Here is a 17,076-nt window from a genome sequence, read left to right as displayed (position 1 = left end):
GGCTGCAGCGGTGCTTGAGGAAGGTGTTCTGTGGTGTTACGTTGGGATTTGGAGTTGCTTGTCACTCTCCACCCTTCTGCTGCTGCCTCCTGCCAGTAGGCTTTCTGCTCTAGGTAGGAGGAGGCATAGGTGGGTAGGGAAGAAGACAAAAATCCATCCTGGGATCCTTGTAGGAGTGAAGTGCTTAAGCTAGCATGAAAAGCATGATCCTGTTACCAAACATATAACGTAGTCATTACTACTTAATCTGTTTTACTGTTTTTCATGTAGATGTCGTCTTTGCATGCTTTTTAAAGACCATATTCATTTTCCCAAACTATATGTAGCACGGCAGACACGCTGTGATGGTTCTGGGGCTGTCACAGTGATAGCTTTGTGCTCTGTAAAATAGGAGCTGTGCCGGTTTATGGAGGGCTAACTTGATCCCTAAATTTGTATTTGTCTCTTGGGTTTACAGTATTACAAAACAGAATATAGAGCAAACGAGGCCTTTCAGAACACCAATCTTGGAAACACATTTTTGGGTTATTGTACTCTTCATGTTCAAAACATTTCTAAAGATGAAAACTTTACAAAAAGTATGTTTTAGAAAGTGCAAGAGCCTTGAGAGGAGACGAGAGGGGTAGTGTAGCACCAGTTCTTGGATGTGAGGTGAGGGTATGTTTTATTCACATTAGTCATTTTGCTTGAGCTGTCATAAGCTTTTAGGTAATCAAGACAAATTTTACAATGCATATGAAAGCCAATAAATTTTCCAGTGTGCCTTTTCCTATTCACAGGGAGAATAGTGAAAACTAAATACCAGGTTTTAAGTCTGGTAGGTCCAAAGTTTGGCTTGATCCTTGTGCTTCTTGGCATAATCTGCAAGTCTGACAGTTGCCTGTGTGGGCAGGGGTTAGGCTTTGAAGCAGCCCCGTTTCCCTGCCTTCCTCCAGTGCAGGTTGAGGCCACATCTACAAACTTGCATCTCGACTTCATTAGTTCAAATCGCATACAGATCTCTATATGTATTTCAGCAGGGCCGTCTGTCTTATTTGTGGCTTGGTTTCCTTAATGTTAAAGAGAAAAAAATAAGCTTTTTATTGGGGAAGAAATTTACCAGTGATGAAACTTGACACCGTTTACTGTTTTGGGCCATCCCAAGCACAGATACAGGCTGGGCAATGATGAGTGGGTTGAGAGCAGTCCTGGGGAGAAGGACTTGGGGGTGGTGGTGGGTGAAAAACTGAATGTGAGCCAGCAGTGTGCGCTCACAGCCCAGAAAGCCGATTGCATCCTGGGCTGCATCAAGAGAAGCGTGGCCAGCAGGTCGAGGGAGGGGATTTGCCCCCCTCTACTCTGCTCTGCTGCGTCCCCACCTGCAGTGCTGCGTCCAGCTCTGGGGCCCCCAGCACAAGAAAGACATGGACCTGTTGGAGCGGGTCCAGAGGAGGGCCATGAAGATGACCTGGGTGAGGACAGGCTCAGAGAGTTGGGGCTGTTCAGCCTGGAGAAGAGAAGGCTCCGGGGAGACCTTACAGCGGCCTTCCAGTGCTTAAAGGGGGCCTGCAGGGAAGGTGGGGAGAAACTCTTGGTCGGAGAGTGTGGTGATAGGCTGAGGGGTAACGGTTTCAAACTGAAAGAGGGGAGATTTAGATTAGATATTAGGAAGAAATTTTTAACTGTGAGGGTGATGAGGCACTGGTACAGGTTGCCCAGTGGCTGCCCCCTCCCTGGAAGTGTTCCAGGTTGGAACTAGGTGATCTTTAAGGTCGCTTCCAACACAAACCATCCTATGATTTCTTTTACCCTTCTCTTTTAAAAGCAATACACTATTTCACAAGATTTCCTAGATATAAATAATGAAGCTGTCCGTGTACGGTGGTTTCTTTATCCTATTCTTGTCAACAGCTGTACTCTGGTTAGCCTCTTGTCAGCCTGTGTGCTCTGCCACCCTCGGGCTGTGCCCACCTTGTGGCCACCCCTCTCACTTGCAAAAGCCACCCGGTGGTACCAGGCTCGTGTTCGAAACAAGTCCCGAGGATTTATTTCCATGCTCCGTTTACTTTTTTCACTACTACTACTGTTCTTGTTACTAAATGAGGTGTGGGAAGCCACCAAGCGCGCAGCCGGTCGCAGCAGGCCCCATCACGGGCCAAGGCTGCGCGTTGCACCTCCCCGCCTCCAGGGGGCGCCCCCCCCCCCGCCGGCGCCGCCAAGGGAGCAGCGGCCTCCCGGCACCGCCCGCCCGGCTTCCCGCTCCCGCCGCCCGCGGCCATGGTGTTCCCTTCCTGCGGGCCGGCCCTGCGCGCCGCGCTGCGGCGGGCAGCGCCCGGTGGCCTCGCCTCCTTCCACTCCTCCGCTCCGCGCCGCCGCCCCGCCCGCGTCGCTGTGGTGAGTAACGGCCGCGCCGCGCCGGGAGGAGGCCCCGGCGGCCCCCAGCGGGGAGGGGGAGGGGGGGTGGGGTGCCAGGGCAGCGCAGCAGCTCCAAGGAGAAAGGGGTTGGGGTTTTTTTTGGGCTGCCCTCGTCCACCCTCAGCCCCGTGCCGGCGGAAGGGCGGCTCTGTGGCTGGGTTCGCTCCGGTGGGAGCGGGTGGCGGTGGGAGGGTTTGGCGTGGCGTCGGGCCGGCGGGAGGCTCGCCTGGTGGCTGCGGCAGCCGACAAGCCCTGGGAGAAGCTGGTACTGAGAAGATAAAGCTGTTTAGAACTGAGTAACTTGGAGGAAGCCAAACCAGGAGTGGGAAACACGTAAAAAATGGCTTTTGTAAGTTGTTACTGGGCTGGAGTTGCAATAGTGTGCAGTGTAACTGGGGGAGGTGGTACTGACAGTGCGCAGGGGCCGTGGTTTAACCCAGCTAAACACCAGACAGCTGCTCACTCGCTTCCCACCCTCCCAGGGGGATGGGGGAAAGAATCGAGGGAAAAAAAAAAAAAGTAAAATTCGTAGGTTGAGATAAAGATAGTTTAATAGGACAGAAAAGGAAGGGGAAATAAAAACAGTAATAATAATAATAATAACGAGAAAAGAATTGGAAAAAACAAAACAAGTGATGCACAATGCAGTTGCTCACCACCCGCCGACCAATGCCCGCCCAGTCCCAGAGCAGTAGCCCCCAGCCAGCTTTCCCCCTACTTATATACTGAGCATGATGTCATACAGTATGGAATATCCCTTTGGCCAGTTTGGGTCGGCTATCCTGGCTGTGTCCCCTCCCAACTTCTTGTGCTCCCCAGGCTACTCACCGGTGGGGTGAGAGGCTGAAAAGGCCTTGATTTAGTGCAAGCGCTGCTCAGCAGTGACTAAAACCACATTGGTGTGTTATCAACTTTATTCTCATTCTAGATCCAAAACACAGCACTATACCAGCTACTGGGAAGAAAATTAACTCTGTCCCAGCCAAAACCAGGACAACAGGAAAATATATAAACTAGATTATGCCCTTCTGCACGAAAGAGGTGGAGCATATTAAAAATACAAAAGAAAGTGAGGAGATGGAGGAGCTACAGGTTGCCAAAGGAAAATTTGGGCTGTAGATAAGGTCTCAAATGGATACACAGTTTTGGAGCTCAGTGGACAGTCTTTGAAGCTTGAGTGTTCTATAGCCTTGACAGCATGAAATGTAAAGAAGAAAGAAGGCAATACGTGCATGAAGAAATCTGTATGGGGCAGTGTTGGTTCAGGAATGGGCAGAATACCCATCCAAATGTCTAAAAGGTAACTTACCAGGAATGCTGTTGTTTTAGCAAAGGATAGCTTTTTAAATGGAGAGTGGTAAACAAATGTTGCTGTTGACATTAGTGACATAAATTTCTGACTATGGTAGAAGACAGATTTGTCACCAAGCAGGTACTGAAATAACAAGACAATAGTGTTTTAGGAGTTTGGTTTCAGTGAGTTTCAAAAACATTTTAAAAGTATTTCTTACAGAAGATAACTTTACAGACAAGCACAGTTGCTTGTATGTTTGTTCACTCTAAATGAAGTGAAATATAAAGAGTTGGAAAGTAGAAGGCAGCTTTTAAATATCAGAGCAGGAAAATTGTAATTGGGATTAACACGGACAGAAGAACATTCATGATTCTTACTCATTTGGTGAAGTGATGATAGGCTGTCATGCCTGTGAGAGCAGGGTGTTGTAGTCTGAAAGCCTCTGAGTCCAATGTTTCTAACTAAGATAGTTTCAGTTGTGAGTTTCTGTTTATGATTACAAACTTTAAAGCTCCTAAAAAGCTGAGATAAAACCGGGAGGGAAGAGAGTAAAGTTAGTAAATGGGCTCTCTTCAACTGGATTTTTCTCTTTGAAAACAACCAACCAAGCAAAAAATCCCCACAAGAGTTCATAGATGTACTTTCAGGAACTAGAATTTCCTTTGGATTTTTTTTGGTTTTGCTTTGTTCCTAGATCACTTTTTTCCCTGTTTTTTTAAAAAATCTTTTCTCTCCTTTCTTCTACTTTGTGAAAGACTCCACTCACACAAGGATAGCTTATTGCTTTGTGCTTTTTATTCTCCAGTGTGTATAAAGAAACTTAAAGTATTATTACCATGGTAATAGGGACAAGTATGTCTAATATAGCATAATTGGATTAAAAGGGATGTAGTTATTGATATCTGATGCGGATCCTCAGACAAAATACAGCAGCAGGTAAAATAGTTTATCCAAAGTGCTACTTCAAAGTGCACCTCTGTCCCACTTCTGTTTGATGTGCATCTGGATGAAGGTGTTTCACACGGATACAGACACGTCATAAATAGATGTATGATGCTCAGAATAACCCATTGTGTGCGCAACAGAAACATACATAAGGATATCTCACATCAGTTTATTAACTCTGAGCAGTAAGTGCGCAAGCCAATAAATAAATATTAGTTATTTCTGAGAGCTGTCTGTGATGGCTTGCTATAAATAGGAAATGCCAGTTCTGCAGTATGTCAAATGACGACACCAGTGCTGATAGCGTGATATTGACTGGCTTAGTAGAGCTTGTTGCTAAGTTGTTTTTTTTTTGGGGGGTAGAGGGAGGTTTGTTGTTGTTTGTTTTTCTTTTTAAATCTTACAAGGCTTGTGAAAGATCCCCTAGGAAGTTTAGTATCACCTGAAATACTTCTTGATTTTCTTACTGCAGGTCCTTTCTGGTTGTGGTGTCTACGATGGCACAGAAATCCATGAGGCCTCAGCGTAAGTTGCTTTATGAAACTATAGGCTCCGAAAAAGTTTCCTTTCCATTACAGCAGACTGTTGAATTCAGTTTTGCTCTCTCTGGCTATCAGAATTGCCCTGAAAGATGTATGATGAAGATTCACAGTTTTCTGACAGCCTAATTGGGAGCTCAGGCCACATTCTTGCAGTACTCATGATTGCCCAAAGGTGCAGCACAATGCATGCCGTGCCAGAGTAATGAATTTGAGAGAGACTTTTTCCTTCAGAAACAGAAATTCAGAGTTCCAGAATCAATCCCAAGAGAGTTAAGTAAAGACTTGATTTCATAATTGCTTTGAGTTTCTGTTCCTGGAGGTAAATCTAGCACTAGAATTGTTAATACTAAAGTTGGATTATAAACTCTTAGTGTTAATTGCCAGGATGTTTCACCTGGAGTTAGATTAGATGTACACATAAGTACATTGATTGTGGGACTCTTCTGTAACACTTGGAGACTTGCAGTGAAAAAGGAATTTTTATTGTTCCTGGTTGCCTGCGTAAGAGCATAAGAAACTTGTCTCTAGCTTACCTTACCCTGCCTCCAAAGTGACTTTCTGTTCTGCTTTGCACTGTGGTGTTACATACAGGGATGTTGCTGCTACACGTTCTGGCAGGATGTGTGTTTTTCCTCTTCTTTCAAAAGCAGGTGGTGGAATATTTGTAGCAAGACTTAGGGGCCAGATAAAGCCTCTTATAAGGTTTTCATCATGTTTCATCTCTGTTTTTCTAGCATACTGGTACACCTTAGTCGTGGGGGAGCTGAGGTTCAGATGTATGCTCCAGATGTTCCTCAAATGCATGTCATTGACCACAGTAAAGGGCAACCAGCTGAAGCTGAGTCAAGGTAAAGTCAGTGTTTAATGTGTTCTCCATGACTGCTGAGTCTCAGTCTCTTAGGCATGATTCAGACACAGCAGCCTGTAACTGCACGAGTAGCACTTTGGTGACTGGCTTTAGTAGCTTTATGCTAGCTGGTGTTTTGATTGGAGAGGAAATATTAAACAAATTTTCTGGACTTGATTATATACAGTCTCCTAATGCCTGTGTTTCCCAGCAGTAGTATTTCAGAAGCATTGATAGCTTCAGTTACTGAGTACCGCTGTTTTTCTTGTTCCCTCCGTTCTTCCCCCTGCTCTTCCTTTATGCTCTCCTGTGTGCAAGTGCTTAATTCATCTCATTGTTTTATTTCTGGTTCTTCAAGGAACGTTTTGGTAGAATCTGCAAGGATTGCTCGTGGTAAAATTGCAAGCCTGGCTAAGCTTACTACAGCAGACCATGATGCTGTGATATTCCCTGGTGGATTTGGAGCCGCTAAAAACTTGTGAGTACCAACTAAGCATCCTCAACTAAATATTCATGATCAACTATTCATAATCAACTGTGATTCACACAATAAGATTAGGAAGCAATAAATGGCCTTATTTACTACATACATAAGCACTGCTTTGTGAGGAAGACTCCTTTCAAAGAGTTGGACTTAAGTTGTGCTGTTCATGATGGTTTCCAGTCGTAATTCTTATTGGCATTGTCACATTTTAAATTTACCTGAACCATGTTGGTAAGGATTCTGGAGTTTAGATAATGCAGAAGAAGTCCTTTTTCCCCTCACGCTTGTGGTGATTCTTTTTGGGCTTGACTGAGGGAAGTGAAGGTAAAACTTCAATAGTTTCAGGTGTTCCTAGTGTTATTATTCTGTTTCTTCATGTCTGCCTACCAAAAGGACTGCTCTTGCATTAATAACAATAAAACAACGGCTAGCTCAAAAGAAAAAGGAGAAAAAAATGTTAGCTGTGTGGAATACTGATTATCTTGTTATTTACCAGCCATTTTGTTGGCTTTGAGAAACCTGAATGTTCCGTTCTCTTCTTATGTATTTTTCTTCTTTGAAAACATTGTTGTTCCACTTCTCAGTAAGACTAGAAAGCTGGTTTGATAATTCTTATTTCTGGATGTTTTTATCAAGTAAGAAACTTTCTGACATACCAAAGCCTTGTGAGTGAGTCATTTTGGCTAAAGCATTGATGGTCGACAGCAGGCTTTTCCAATCACCTTTTAGAGACTATTAAGTTTGTGGTGGCCCTTGAGAGCCAGTCTCAGGGCAGATAGGCATCTCTATTTGTAGGTTTATACTGAGCTATGTATAAAGTTTCTTGTTGTGGCAGATCTACCTTTGCTGTTGATGGGAAAGATTGCAAGGTGAACGGAGAAGTTGAACGCGTCTTGAAAGACTTCCACAAAGCAGGCAAACCTATTGGGTACGTATGTTAGTTGGAGGGGCATTTGGTAGTGTGAGTGTGGAGACAATGTATGTTTTTTTGAAATGTGCAGCTGTTGTTGCTGGAGCTAGAAAAAGCCTCTTCCATTTTGTATCAGTCGTAGCTTATTTTTTTAAATGTGTTTTTCAAGATGCATGTGTGTGTAGGTGTTGGTCAAAGAACAAGCTAAGAAAATGCTGAGTGGCAGCTGCCTTGTGATGTCTTTCACATTTGTAAGACCTCTTCAGTTATGACCAAGTTTTGAAAGAGTGCCGTTGTAGAATTGCTCTTCTGATTCCCTTTGTTGCAGTCTTTGCTGCATTTCACCAGTGTTGGCAGCAAAGGTTCTCTCTGGTGCTGAAGTAACTGTGGGCCATGAAGAAGAGGAAGGTGGAAAGTGGCCTTATGCTGGGACTGCAGGAGCCATTAAAGAACTGGGAGGAAAGCATTGTGTGAAAGAAGTAACTATATCCTTTCCTGTTAATTTCCATGTTGAGAGATGGTTTAGTAATGCGTCATTACGGTAATGAAGACAGGCAGGATCTGTGCTTTTCCACTTACATTTTAGTGGGAATACGGAGTGTATAGCAGACGGCCTGTAAACCAGTGCACGGTTAGAAACACTGTCTTCTGTACACAGCTGTGTAGTTTGAAGTCGTTCCCAGTTGTTGCCATACATCCAGCTCCCTTGGACACCCAGTAATGCAGTAGATGCTGAGTGAATTTGCACATAAAACTGGCACGAGTTACAACCGGTCAGTTCTCTTTGAGATTATTCTTTTCTTTTGCTGAAGGCTAGTGCTGTAATCAAACTGTACTCAGAGACATTTTATTACAGTCAGTAAATTTCGTACGTTTTCTTGTGTTTCTGAGTGTTCCCATAGATTGCTCTTGCAGCTTTTGTATTTCTGGCAAAAACAGCTTCCAGTATCTTGGATTATAGGTTGCAGCTGTCTTTACAGCTGGACACTATAATTGGAGGTGCTTTTTTGTAGGATAGTGGAGTTGTGAGGTTTTGGCAATAATGGTTTATTTTGCAGACAGCATCTGCAAGTGAGACCTAGCCTGTGTTTTCCTTAACTTCCTTTTACGAAGCTCATGTGGATACAAAAAACAAGGTGGTGACTACACCAGCATTTATGTGTGAAACAGAACTACATAATATCTTCGATGGCATTGGGGCCATGGTAAAGAATGTACTAAAATTAACTGGCAAATAAAAAAAAAAAAATCATAAATGTTGAAATTTAGGATGTAGTATCAAATATGGACTAATGGAAACATTTTCACCTGCTTGTCCTGTTCATGCTCTAGTGAATGCTGATACAAAGCTGATTGATTCCCAGCTGCAGGGTTTTCCATGCCCTTTCTGAGAGAGGGGGCTGCAGAAGGGCTTACAGGGTACAAGCAGTCTGGCCTGAGATACGGAGCATTTTCTTGAGCTTTTTCATCTGGAGAGAGTTATCCCAGTGCACCAGTGCCAAATCATTTCTGTGGGGTCAAAAAGAGGCTAAAGGCCTTTTCGGAAGCTGAGGGCAAATGTGTTGTAGGGATATAGCAGGCGCAGTGGCAGTGTATCTAGTGGATAAAGAATGTGAGTAGAGAGGAATTACTGCGTGGTTCAAGGTTGAAGTGCTCAGGCCTGTATCTGTGAAATAGAAGCCAGGATCAGCTGTCGAAGGAATAGCCATCTTCCACATCTTAATTTAGCTTGGTATTAATTAAAAGATTAATGTTTTATTTTTCCATTTCAAAGAATCCTGTTTTCACAAAGGAGCCATTCTGCATATCAATCAGCAGCAGTATACATCTTCACTGTCACAACAGTAGCACTTTGAAAAATTCATCCATTGGCCCATTATAGCTAAAAAGGTCTTGAAATGAGGGAGAAAATATCCGCTGCTGCGACGCACAATTTTTAAGAATAATATTAATGTTAAAGTAGTTGCATGACTAGCAGAGGATGGAAAAAACAATCTCAAATTATTCTTCCTTTCCCTGCTTTAGGGTAATAAAGCTTTCTCCAAAGAAATATTACTGAATGTCTGGAATAATGATGTATAAATAAATTACTTTTTGCCTTTACCTCATCCTTGTCCCTTCACTTTTGTTTGACAGCTGCCTCTGACAACTGACACTGGTTGATATATTATAGCAGTTTTTCTGCTTTTCAGTTCTTTTCACGTGTGTGACATTTTTCCATACAGAATCCAGCAGAGTCTCCTTCCTCCCTTCCAAGTTCTTTGTTACCTTTCTATTCAGCGGGAAGCAACATTTCTCAAATTAGAACAAAGTTACGCCCCTTACCTTGTGTTAAAGTTCCTTTTACATGACAGACATGCTGAAGGGAACCCTTATTTTTAGGGGGTTCATAAATGAAATCACAGAATGGTAGGGGTTGGAAGGGACCTGGAGATCATCTAGTCCAACCCGCTTTACTGAAGCAGGTTCACCTACAGCAGGTTGCACAGGACCATGTCCAGGCAGATTTTTAGTATGTCCAGAGTAGAAGGCTCCACAACCTCCCTGGGCAGCCTGTCCTAGGGCTCTGTCACCCTCACAGTGAAGAAGTTTTTCCTCATGTTCCGATGGAATTTGCTGTGCTCCAGTTTGTGCCCATTGCCCCTTGTCCTGTCACTGGGCACCACTGAGAAGAGCCTGGCCCCATCCTCTTGACACCCACCCTTTAGATATTTATAAGTGTTGATAAGGTCCTCTCTCAGTCTTCTCTTCTCCAGGCTAAAGAGCCCCAGGTCTCTCAGCCTCTCCTCATAAAAGATGCTCCAGTCCCCTCATCATCTTTGTGGTCCTCCACTGGACTCTCTCCAGTAGTTCCCTGTCTTTCTTAAACTGGGGGGCTCAGAATTGGCCACAGCACTCCAGATGTGGCCTCCCCAGGGCAGAGTAGAGGGGGAGAAGAACCTCCCTCGACCTGCTGGCCGCGCTGTCCTTAATGCACCCGAGGCTACCATTGGCCTTCTTGGCCACAAGGGCACATTGCTGGCTCATGGCCAACTTGTCTCCTTCTCATCAGAGCTGCTCTCCAGCAGGTCAACCCCCAGCCTGTCCTGGTGCGTGGGGTTATTCCTCCCCAGGTGCAGGACCCTGTACTTGTCCCTGTTGAACCTCATTAGGTTCCTCCCCGCCCAGCTCTCCAGCCTGTCCAGGTCTCGCTGAACGGCAGCACAGCCCTCTGGGGTGTCAGCCACTCCTCCCAGTGTTGTGTCATCAGCAAACTTGCTGAGGGTGCACTCTGTCCCTTCATCCAGGTCATTGATGAATACGTTGAATAAGGCCGGACCCAGTCCTGACCCCTGGGGAACACCACTAGTCACAGGCCTCCGACTAAGCACCACTGGTCACAACCCTCTGAGCTCTGTCCTTCAGCCAGTTCTCAGTCCACCTCACTGTCCACTCGTCTATCCCACACTTCCTGACCTTACCTATGAGGATGTGCTGGGAGACAGTGTCAAAAGCCTTGCTGAAGTCAGGGTAGACGACATCCACTGCTCTACCCTCGTCCACCCAGACAGTCATGCCATCACAGAAGGCTATCAGGCTGGTCAGGCATGATTTCCCCTTGGTAGCTACCCATGTTGGCTACTCCTGATAATCTTTTTCTCCATATGCTTAGAGATGGCATCCAGAATGAGCTGTTCCGTCACATTTCCAGGGATGGAGGTGAGGCTGACTGGCCTGTGGTCTCTTGGGTCCGCCTCCTTTCCGTTTTTGAAGACTGGAGTGACATTGGCTTCTCTCCAGTCCTCGGGCACCTTTCCTGTCCTCCATGACCTTTCAAAGATGATGGAGAGCGGCTTAGCAGCAGCATCTGCCAGCTCCCTCGGCGCTTGTGAGTGCACCCATCTGGGCCCATGGAGTTGTGGGTGTCCAGTTTGCCTAAAAGATCTCTAACCCAATCCTCCTCGACTAAGTGGAGGTCTTCCTTTCTCCAGATTTCTTCTGCTAGCCCCAGAGTCTGTGATTCCTGGGGACCAGCCTTAGCAGTAAAGACTGAAGCAAAGAAGGCATTCAGTAACTCCACCTTCTCCGTATCCTCTGTCACCAGGGCACCCACCTCATTCTGCAGTGGGCCCACATTTTCCCTAGTCTTCCTACAATCTACAAACCTTAGCTTGGGTGGAGCAAAGGGGGAATGAAGCTTGAATGTGAGTGCTGGGCATGCTCTTCTTGCTCAGTCAGTGTTCACAGAATAAGTGGTTTTGCTTCTGGAGCCCCTTAGTATGTGATTATTTTTTTTTTTGTCACTAAAAATCACATTAGGATTTAGAAGATCCAAGTTTGTACTTCAAAGATGGCACTATTTTCTTGGAAGATTTTATAGAGATCTATTGTGCAGATCACAGACTCCGGTGTGAGTACAAAGAAATCATACACAGAAATCAAGTCATCATGGTAGCAGGCATGGTTTGTAAAGTGGGTTTTGGACATATTCTGAAACTTTTTTGCCTGTGTATCATATTCTTTAGGAAGTTTTCAGTATCAAGTTGGTAAGAAAGAGAATTTAAAATACTGTAATTCATTGAAAAAATAAAGCCTTTCTTCCATCAGCTTTGCTTGTACATAAGTGGATGTTTTTCATACCCATTTTATACAAAGAGGTTTAGCAGACTATGGGATGCCATTATTCATATAAAATGTGTGCCTTTCCTACATCTGCAGGAGTTTTAAAAGAAATTTGGTAACATAAAAAAGTATCACAAAACGGAGATGGTATTGAAATCCCTGGAGCAGAGGGGAGAACAGCTGCTGCCTCTGTTAATGGTACTTTCCTCTGCTATAAGAGTGATCTCATTTGAGCTCAACTCTTCCTGTCAGGGACTGGGAGTTAAATCTTTCCATTAGCTCCCCTCATCACAGCAGGTTGTGTATAGGTACTTAGGATTTCTCATAGCTGCAGTTCCTAGTAAGTGCAGCTGTGGTGGCATAAAGCTTTCTTATATTCAGGTGTCCTGAGGAAAAATGATTTTTTTTGAGAAATTTCTCTTATCATGCGATGACCAGCTATTGCAAGTTGCTTGGTAGATCATCTAGATCTTGCCTCTTCTTATAGTTCCCTGACATTCTTTCTTTAATCCAGATAACCAAATAGTGAAGATTACTAATAATCTATTGTGTACCTTTCTAAGCAGAGGCAGTGGTGGTCACGCAGATCCCTGACCTAGTGGCTTCCATGTTGGATTATCACTGTAGCACATTCTTAGAATCAAGTATGCAAACTGAGAAGCTCACCTAAATTGACACGACATCTCATTTGCTAAATAACAGCGATACTCTGAAATTATGGCCTCAACATCAGTGACTGTTTGTGGGCTAGGGCTGTAATGAGAGTAACTAAGGAACCAGCCTCTCCTCACTCAGTGCCTCAAGTGTTTTTCAAGGTACTTGCAAAACGTGAGCTACCTGTACAGTGCTGTCGGTGCTTGAAGTTTGGGCTTTTAGTGGGGATGGGACAAACAGATACGGACTGAGGAGATCAAAGACAAAATTTTGTTTTCAGAAATAACCGCATTTTAGAGCACCTTTTTACTCTGTTTTCTCCATCGTTCAGAGAGAAAGTTTTTTAAGGTAGAAAGAATCATGCACCAGAATTGCCTTTAATTTTTTTTTTATTCTCTCTAATTTCACAGTAATGTGCAGAGTACAAACCTTTGCTACACTTTTTTTTTTTTTTTTTTTTTTTTTATTAACAGAAGATCTTTTAGCTTTAGTGGAAGATGTAAGACTGTCATCTTGGCTTTCCGCCGGTGTGCATTTGGAGGGAAATTCCATGTGTGTTTAGGGATTAATAGAGACATTTGCCTGCCAAGCTGGGTTTTTCCTTTCCTTCCATAGGGCTGTTTGGAGCTGCTGGGGGGTTTGCTGGTTTCAGCCAAGTGGATAGAAGTTTGTGATTAATACATTTTGTTAACCGCTATCAGAAATAAGAAGTGAAAGAACGCGTGTTCTTCAGGCTTCCACAAGGAGGCAGGCTGTGTCTGGCTTATGGGTCCTGCCGGCTTTTATGCTGTGAAAGCCTTTAAGAACTTTGTCCTACTGAAAGGGAGCGGTAGTAAATGCCCCTCCTGCTTGTGTTGGTTTTCTAGTGATGTGATGGGGTTAACTTGTGGGGTGTGGGGAGGAGTTGTTACCTCTCAGTTATGTTTCTGGCTGCCCCGTTTTGCCCCCGTTGGTGCTTGCAGACAAAAACCATCTCACAAAATGTTTCTTTGCGGATTGCTGCAGCGTTCACAAATTTTGCAGTGGTGCTTTTTTCTTCTAAAAGCGGAAATGAGAGTTAGGGGTTGAGGTGCCCATTTCGGTTTTACCCTTCGGTTTGTGGCTACGGTAGAGACACGTTTTGGGTGAGTAAGATGTCAGCAGGGGGCACTTTGTGAACAACGTTCTGTGCAGGTTTTCCCTTACCCAGGCACAATATTCCAGCTGTTGTTTTCTGTATGGCATTTTTGTGTTGACATTTTGGATGCATAGAGGGAGTCAAACAAATACTGCTTCATACTTGTTTAACAAAAATAAATAGGAAATCCAGTTCCATCCCAATGAATGCCTTTGTCCTGCTGTCTTGTTAAGACTCATTTCCTCAACACTGACTTCTTACTTATCCCCCTGAAAGTATAATATCAAATACACTTAGATTAAGCTCTAAAGCCTTCCTGTGATGTCATTATCACTGAAAAATGAGGAAAAGTGTAGTATAAAATCATAAAAGTACACCGCGGTGTTGTTTTTGTTGTTGGTAGTTTTGGGGGGCTTGGTTTTTGCTTTGTTTTGTTTTGTTTTAAAATAATAATGGTATTATAGCCAAGGTGACCTAAACCCAAGGATTTTATGGAGGGGCTTTTATCAGGCCAAGAAATACCCCTAGAAGGAAATGTGCTGTTTCTTGAAAGGTATGTGTATTTTTTCAGGCTAGCAATATCTTATATACGTGTGTATTTGTACTTTTTTTAAAATTTATTTTTTGGGATTGTGAGCTTAGGTAATCCTCCATCTGCAAATAATCGAGAGAGTTTTCTGCATTCCAGGGCATAAGTCTTTTGTTTGAGCTGGTTTTCTTCCTCCTTGCTGTGGCTTGCAATGGCTGAGGGGAAGCTTGCTTGTTTTATGGGTCAGCCTTAGCCCTCAGAAGAATTGAGGAACTGATATTTGGTTATCTTTTCCAAGGTGATTTCAGTGGTGGTCAGGATCTCTGCAGAAGCAGATAGAGAGGGGAAGAGATGAGACAAAACTTGGACAATCCCGGAAGTTGAAACAGAAGTTGCAATGAGGATTGCATTGCCCATAGCAGCATGATTTCAAGCTGCATATTTAAAAACAATCACTTTCCACGCCTTTTTTCAGTATTTTTCAGTATCCTTTGTTCAACTGCTGAGTATCATGCTCTGTGAAGGACTACCCTCAGACTTAGCTGAAATGACGGTGAAAATTCTGCATCAAATGTATCACATTCATTTCTTGCTGATGATCTATATGGTCCATTTCTCCCACATCCCATGGAACTGAAAGGAGCTCAGCGGAAAGCATTAACCAGTTAAACTGGCCTCACTGACTTCTTTTGTCTCTTACCAGTGTCACTGTCAAATATGAAAAAATGAACTCGCTTTTTCAGCCATTCTTTTGCAAGAATAATGTACAGGGGTCTCGTAAGGATTTCTTTAATATAGCAGGTTATCAGCCTATGCTCTTGCCATATGAACTACGTAGGTGTGGGCCACCAAGGTACTACAAGCGAAAGAAGTAAAGACTCCTCCTTCTTAAATGTGTGAATTGGTTTTGTGCTCCTTAGTTTTCAAAGCTTTCCCTCTCGTTCATGATGAAACTCTGGAAAACACAAGAAGTATGTGCTGCTCATGTTCTGCACATTGAGTGAACTTCAAGACATATGCTTGCTGTGTCATCACCCAGGCAAGGAAGGACAAATCAAGGTCTGCTAGTCTTCAAGCCTTCCTTTGCAGTCTCCCAGGAAAACAGAATGGCAGTCATATATTACTACTGGGAATGGCGTTAACTACAGCTCTGGGAAAATATAATAAAAAGGGACGTTTAAATATCCCAAGTGCTACTGCAAACCTGAGTCATAAAAAAGTAGGGTTGTAAGCAACACTTAGAGGTCATCCAGTCTTCTTCCCCCCCACCCTTCATTCCTCCTACCTTCACCTGCTCATGTCCTTACTGTGATTCATGCCAGTTTGCACAGGCAGGGAGAATCACTTCTGAGGGTGAGAGAGGCAGACGACTGAGGGAATTGGGCATTCCTCGTAGGCAACAGCCAGCACAGTGCCTGTTCTTAAATGTGCACCTGGGCTGTCCCTTTCCACAGCAGTGAGGCTCTGTTCTAGTCCTACATGCCCACATAAAGGTATCTAAGTAATTATTCGTTTGCTTGCCCAATAAAATTTTGCTGAGGTATTGCAGCTTGTACTTGTGAGTGGAGGTGCTCATGTTGTTCGTGTGCAACACCTTTTGAAAAGTGGAGGGCTGCTTAAGTGGCTATTAGATTTTTAGAAGTGATATGGTCCTTGAGACGAGGGCAAGCAGTTCAGACTTTTGGGACTGACAGACCTGTACAAATCCCACCTTTCTGATTGCACAGGGAGCCTAGCTAACTGTAGGAACAACTGGAATACAAATAAAGAACTGTTAGAATAATTGCTCTCATCAGGGTTTTTTAGATTATTTTTAATCAATTTCTGTTTTGAAAAATATGTGGAATCTGAGACGAACATTTGGAGGGTAGTACTCTAAAAGACAATCACAGTATGTACAATTCTTATATTCAGACCTTTTTATGCTGTTGTGCTAAGCTGCTCTGTACCCTGGGTAGCCCAAGTATCAACTGAGCTTCACTGCAGCAGCAGCACATGCTGTGCATGGGATTTTGTCTCTTCCCCACCAAGGGCAAAGGGCCCTTTTTTCAGAAAGTCAAAAGTAACTATCTCCTTTACCTCAACGGATACCATTTTAAGATCCATTCTATCCTCTTCCCTTCCTTGCAAAAACAATCCTGTCTTTCCGTTGGAAAGAGGGTGGAACTGTTCCAAATCAAAACGACTTTATGTGTGTCCTTATGAGTCACTTCCCGCTGCTTGAGGGCTGAGCCTGAAGAAATGTGTTGCAGTCACCGCTGTTCACCAGCGTGGGTGAGTAGTTCTCCAGAATCTTCTCAGTTCTGTAACAGGGTGGTTGCAGCAGCACTGTCTGGAGACAAAACTTTGGCACTTTCTTGATATTGTTCGTATACAGGATGCTTTCAATCTTAGTTTTACCCAGGACGTCTATGCTACCTGAATTGAACATTTCCAGACCTAAACTTGTTTAATTTGCATAGGTATCAGTAACAATTATTCTGACTTTTTTTTTTTTTTTTTCCTCCAAAGGTACTGCTTTTAAGGAAGTAACATCGTCACAGTAATAATTTTTTATTGCACAGTTCTAGCTTAAGGATCCAGCTTTTGTGCGGGGATCGCATTTACTTTGCTGTGTTTCATGACAAAAAGAGAAAATACTGAATTCACCCTTCTGAAGCTTTTGGCTTATTTAGAAGTGGATTTTGTAATAATACATCACTTCCTTCCTTTATGTTGATGTCTTATGAACTTCTATCATCTTTCTTGTTCAGCTTCG

At 43.8% G+C, this 17,076-nt stretch overlaps 1 protein-coding gene across 1 annotated transcript; it reads left to right on the top strand.

Moving 5' to 3' along the window:
• Positions 1-5,918: 5,918 nt before the first annotated feature.
• Positions 5,919-9,519, top strand: GATD3 (glutamine amidotransferase class 1 domain containing 3). The gene is made up of 5 exons (XM_009952741.2): positions 5,919-6,023; positions 6,381-6,500; positions 7,342-7,434; positions 7,745-7,901; positions 8,526-9,519. The coding sequence occupies exons 1-5, from the start codon at positions 5,950-5,952 to the stop codon at positions 8,652-8,654; spliced, it is 573 nt and encodes a 190-aa protein (XP_009951043.2). The 5' UTR covers positions 5,919-5,949; the 3' UTR covers positions 8,655-9,519.
• Positions 9,520-17,076: the final 7,557 nt, after the last annotated feature.

The sequence above is a fragment of the Leptosomus discolor genome, chromosome 1, assembly GCF_034619465.1.
Source record: "Leptosomus discolor isolate bLepDis1 chromosome 1, bLepDis1.hap2, whole genome shotgun sequence".
Taxonomy (NCBI): domain Eukaryota; kingdom Metazoa; phylum Chordata; class Aves; order Leptosomiformes; family Leptosomidae; genus Leptosomus; species Leptosomus discolor.
The sequence above is the reverse complement of the archived record's forward strand: the minus strand, read 5'-3'. Positions and strand labels throughout refer to the sequence as shown.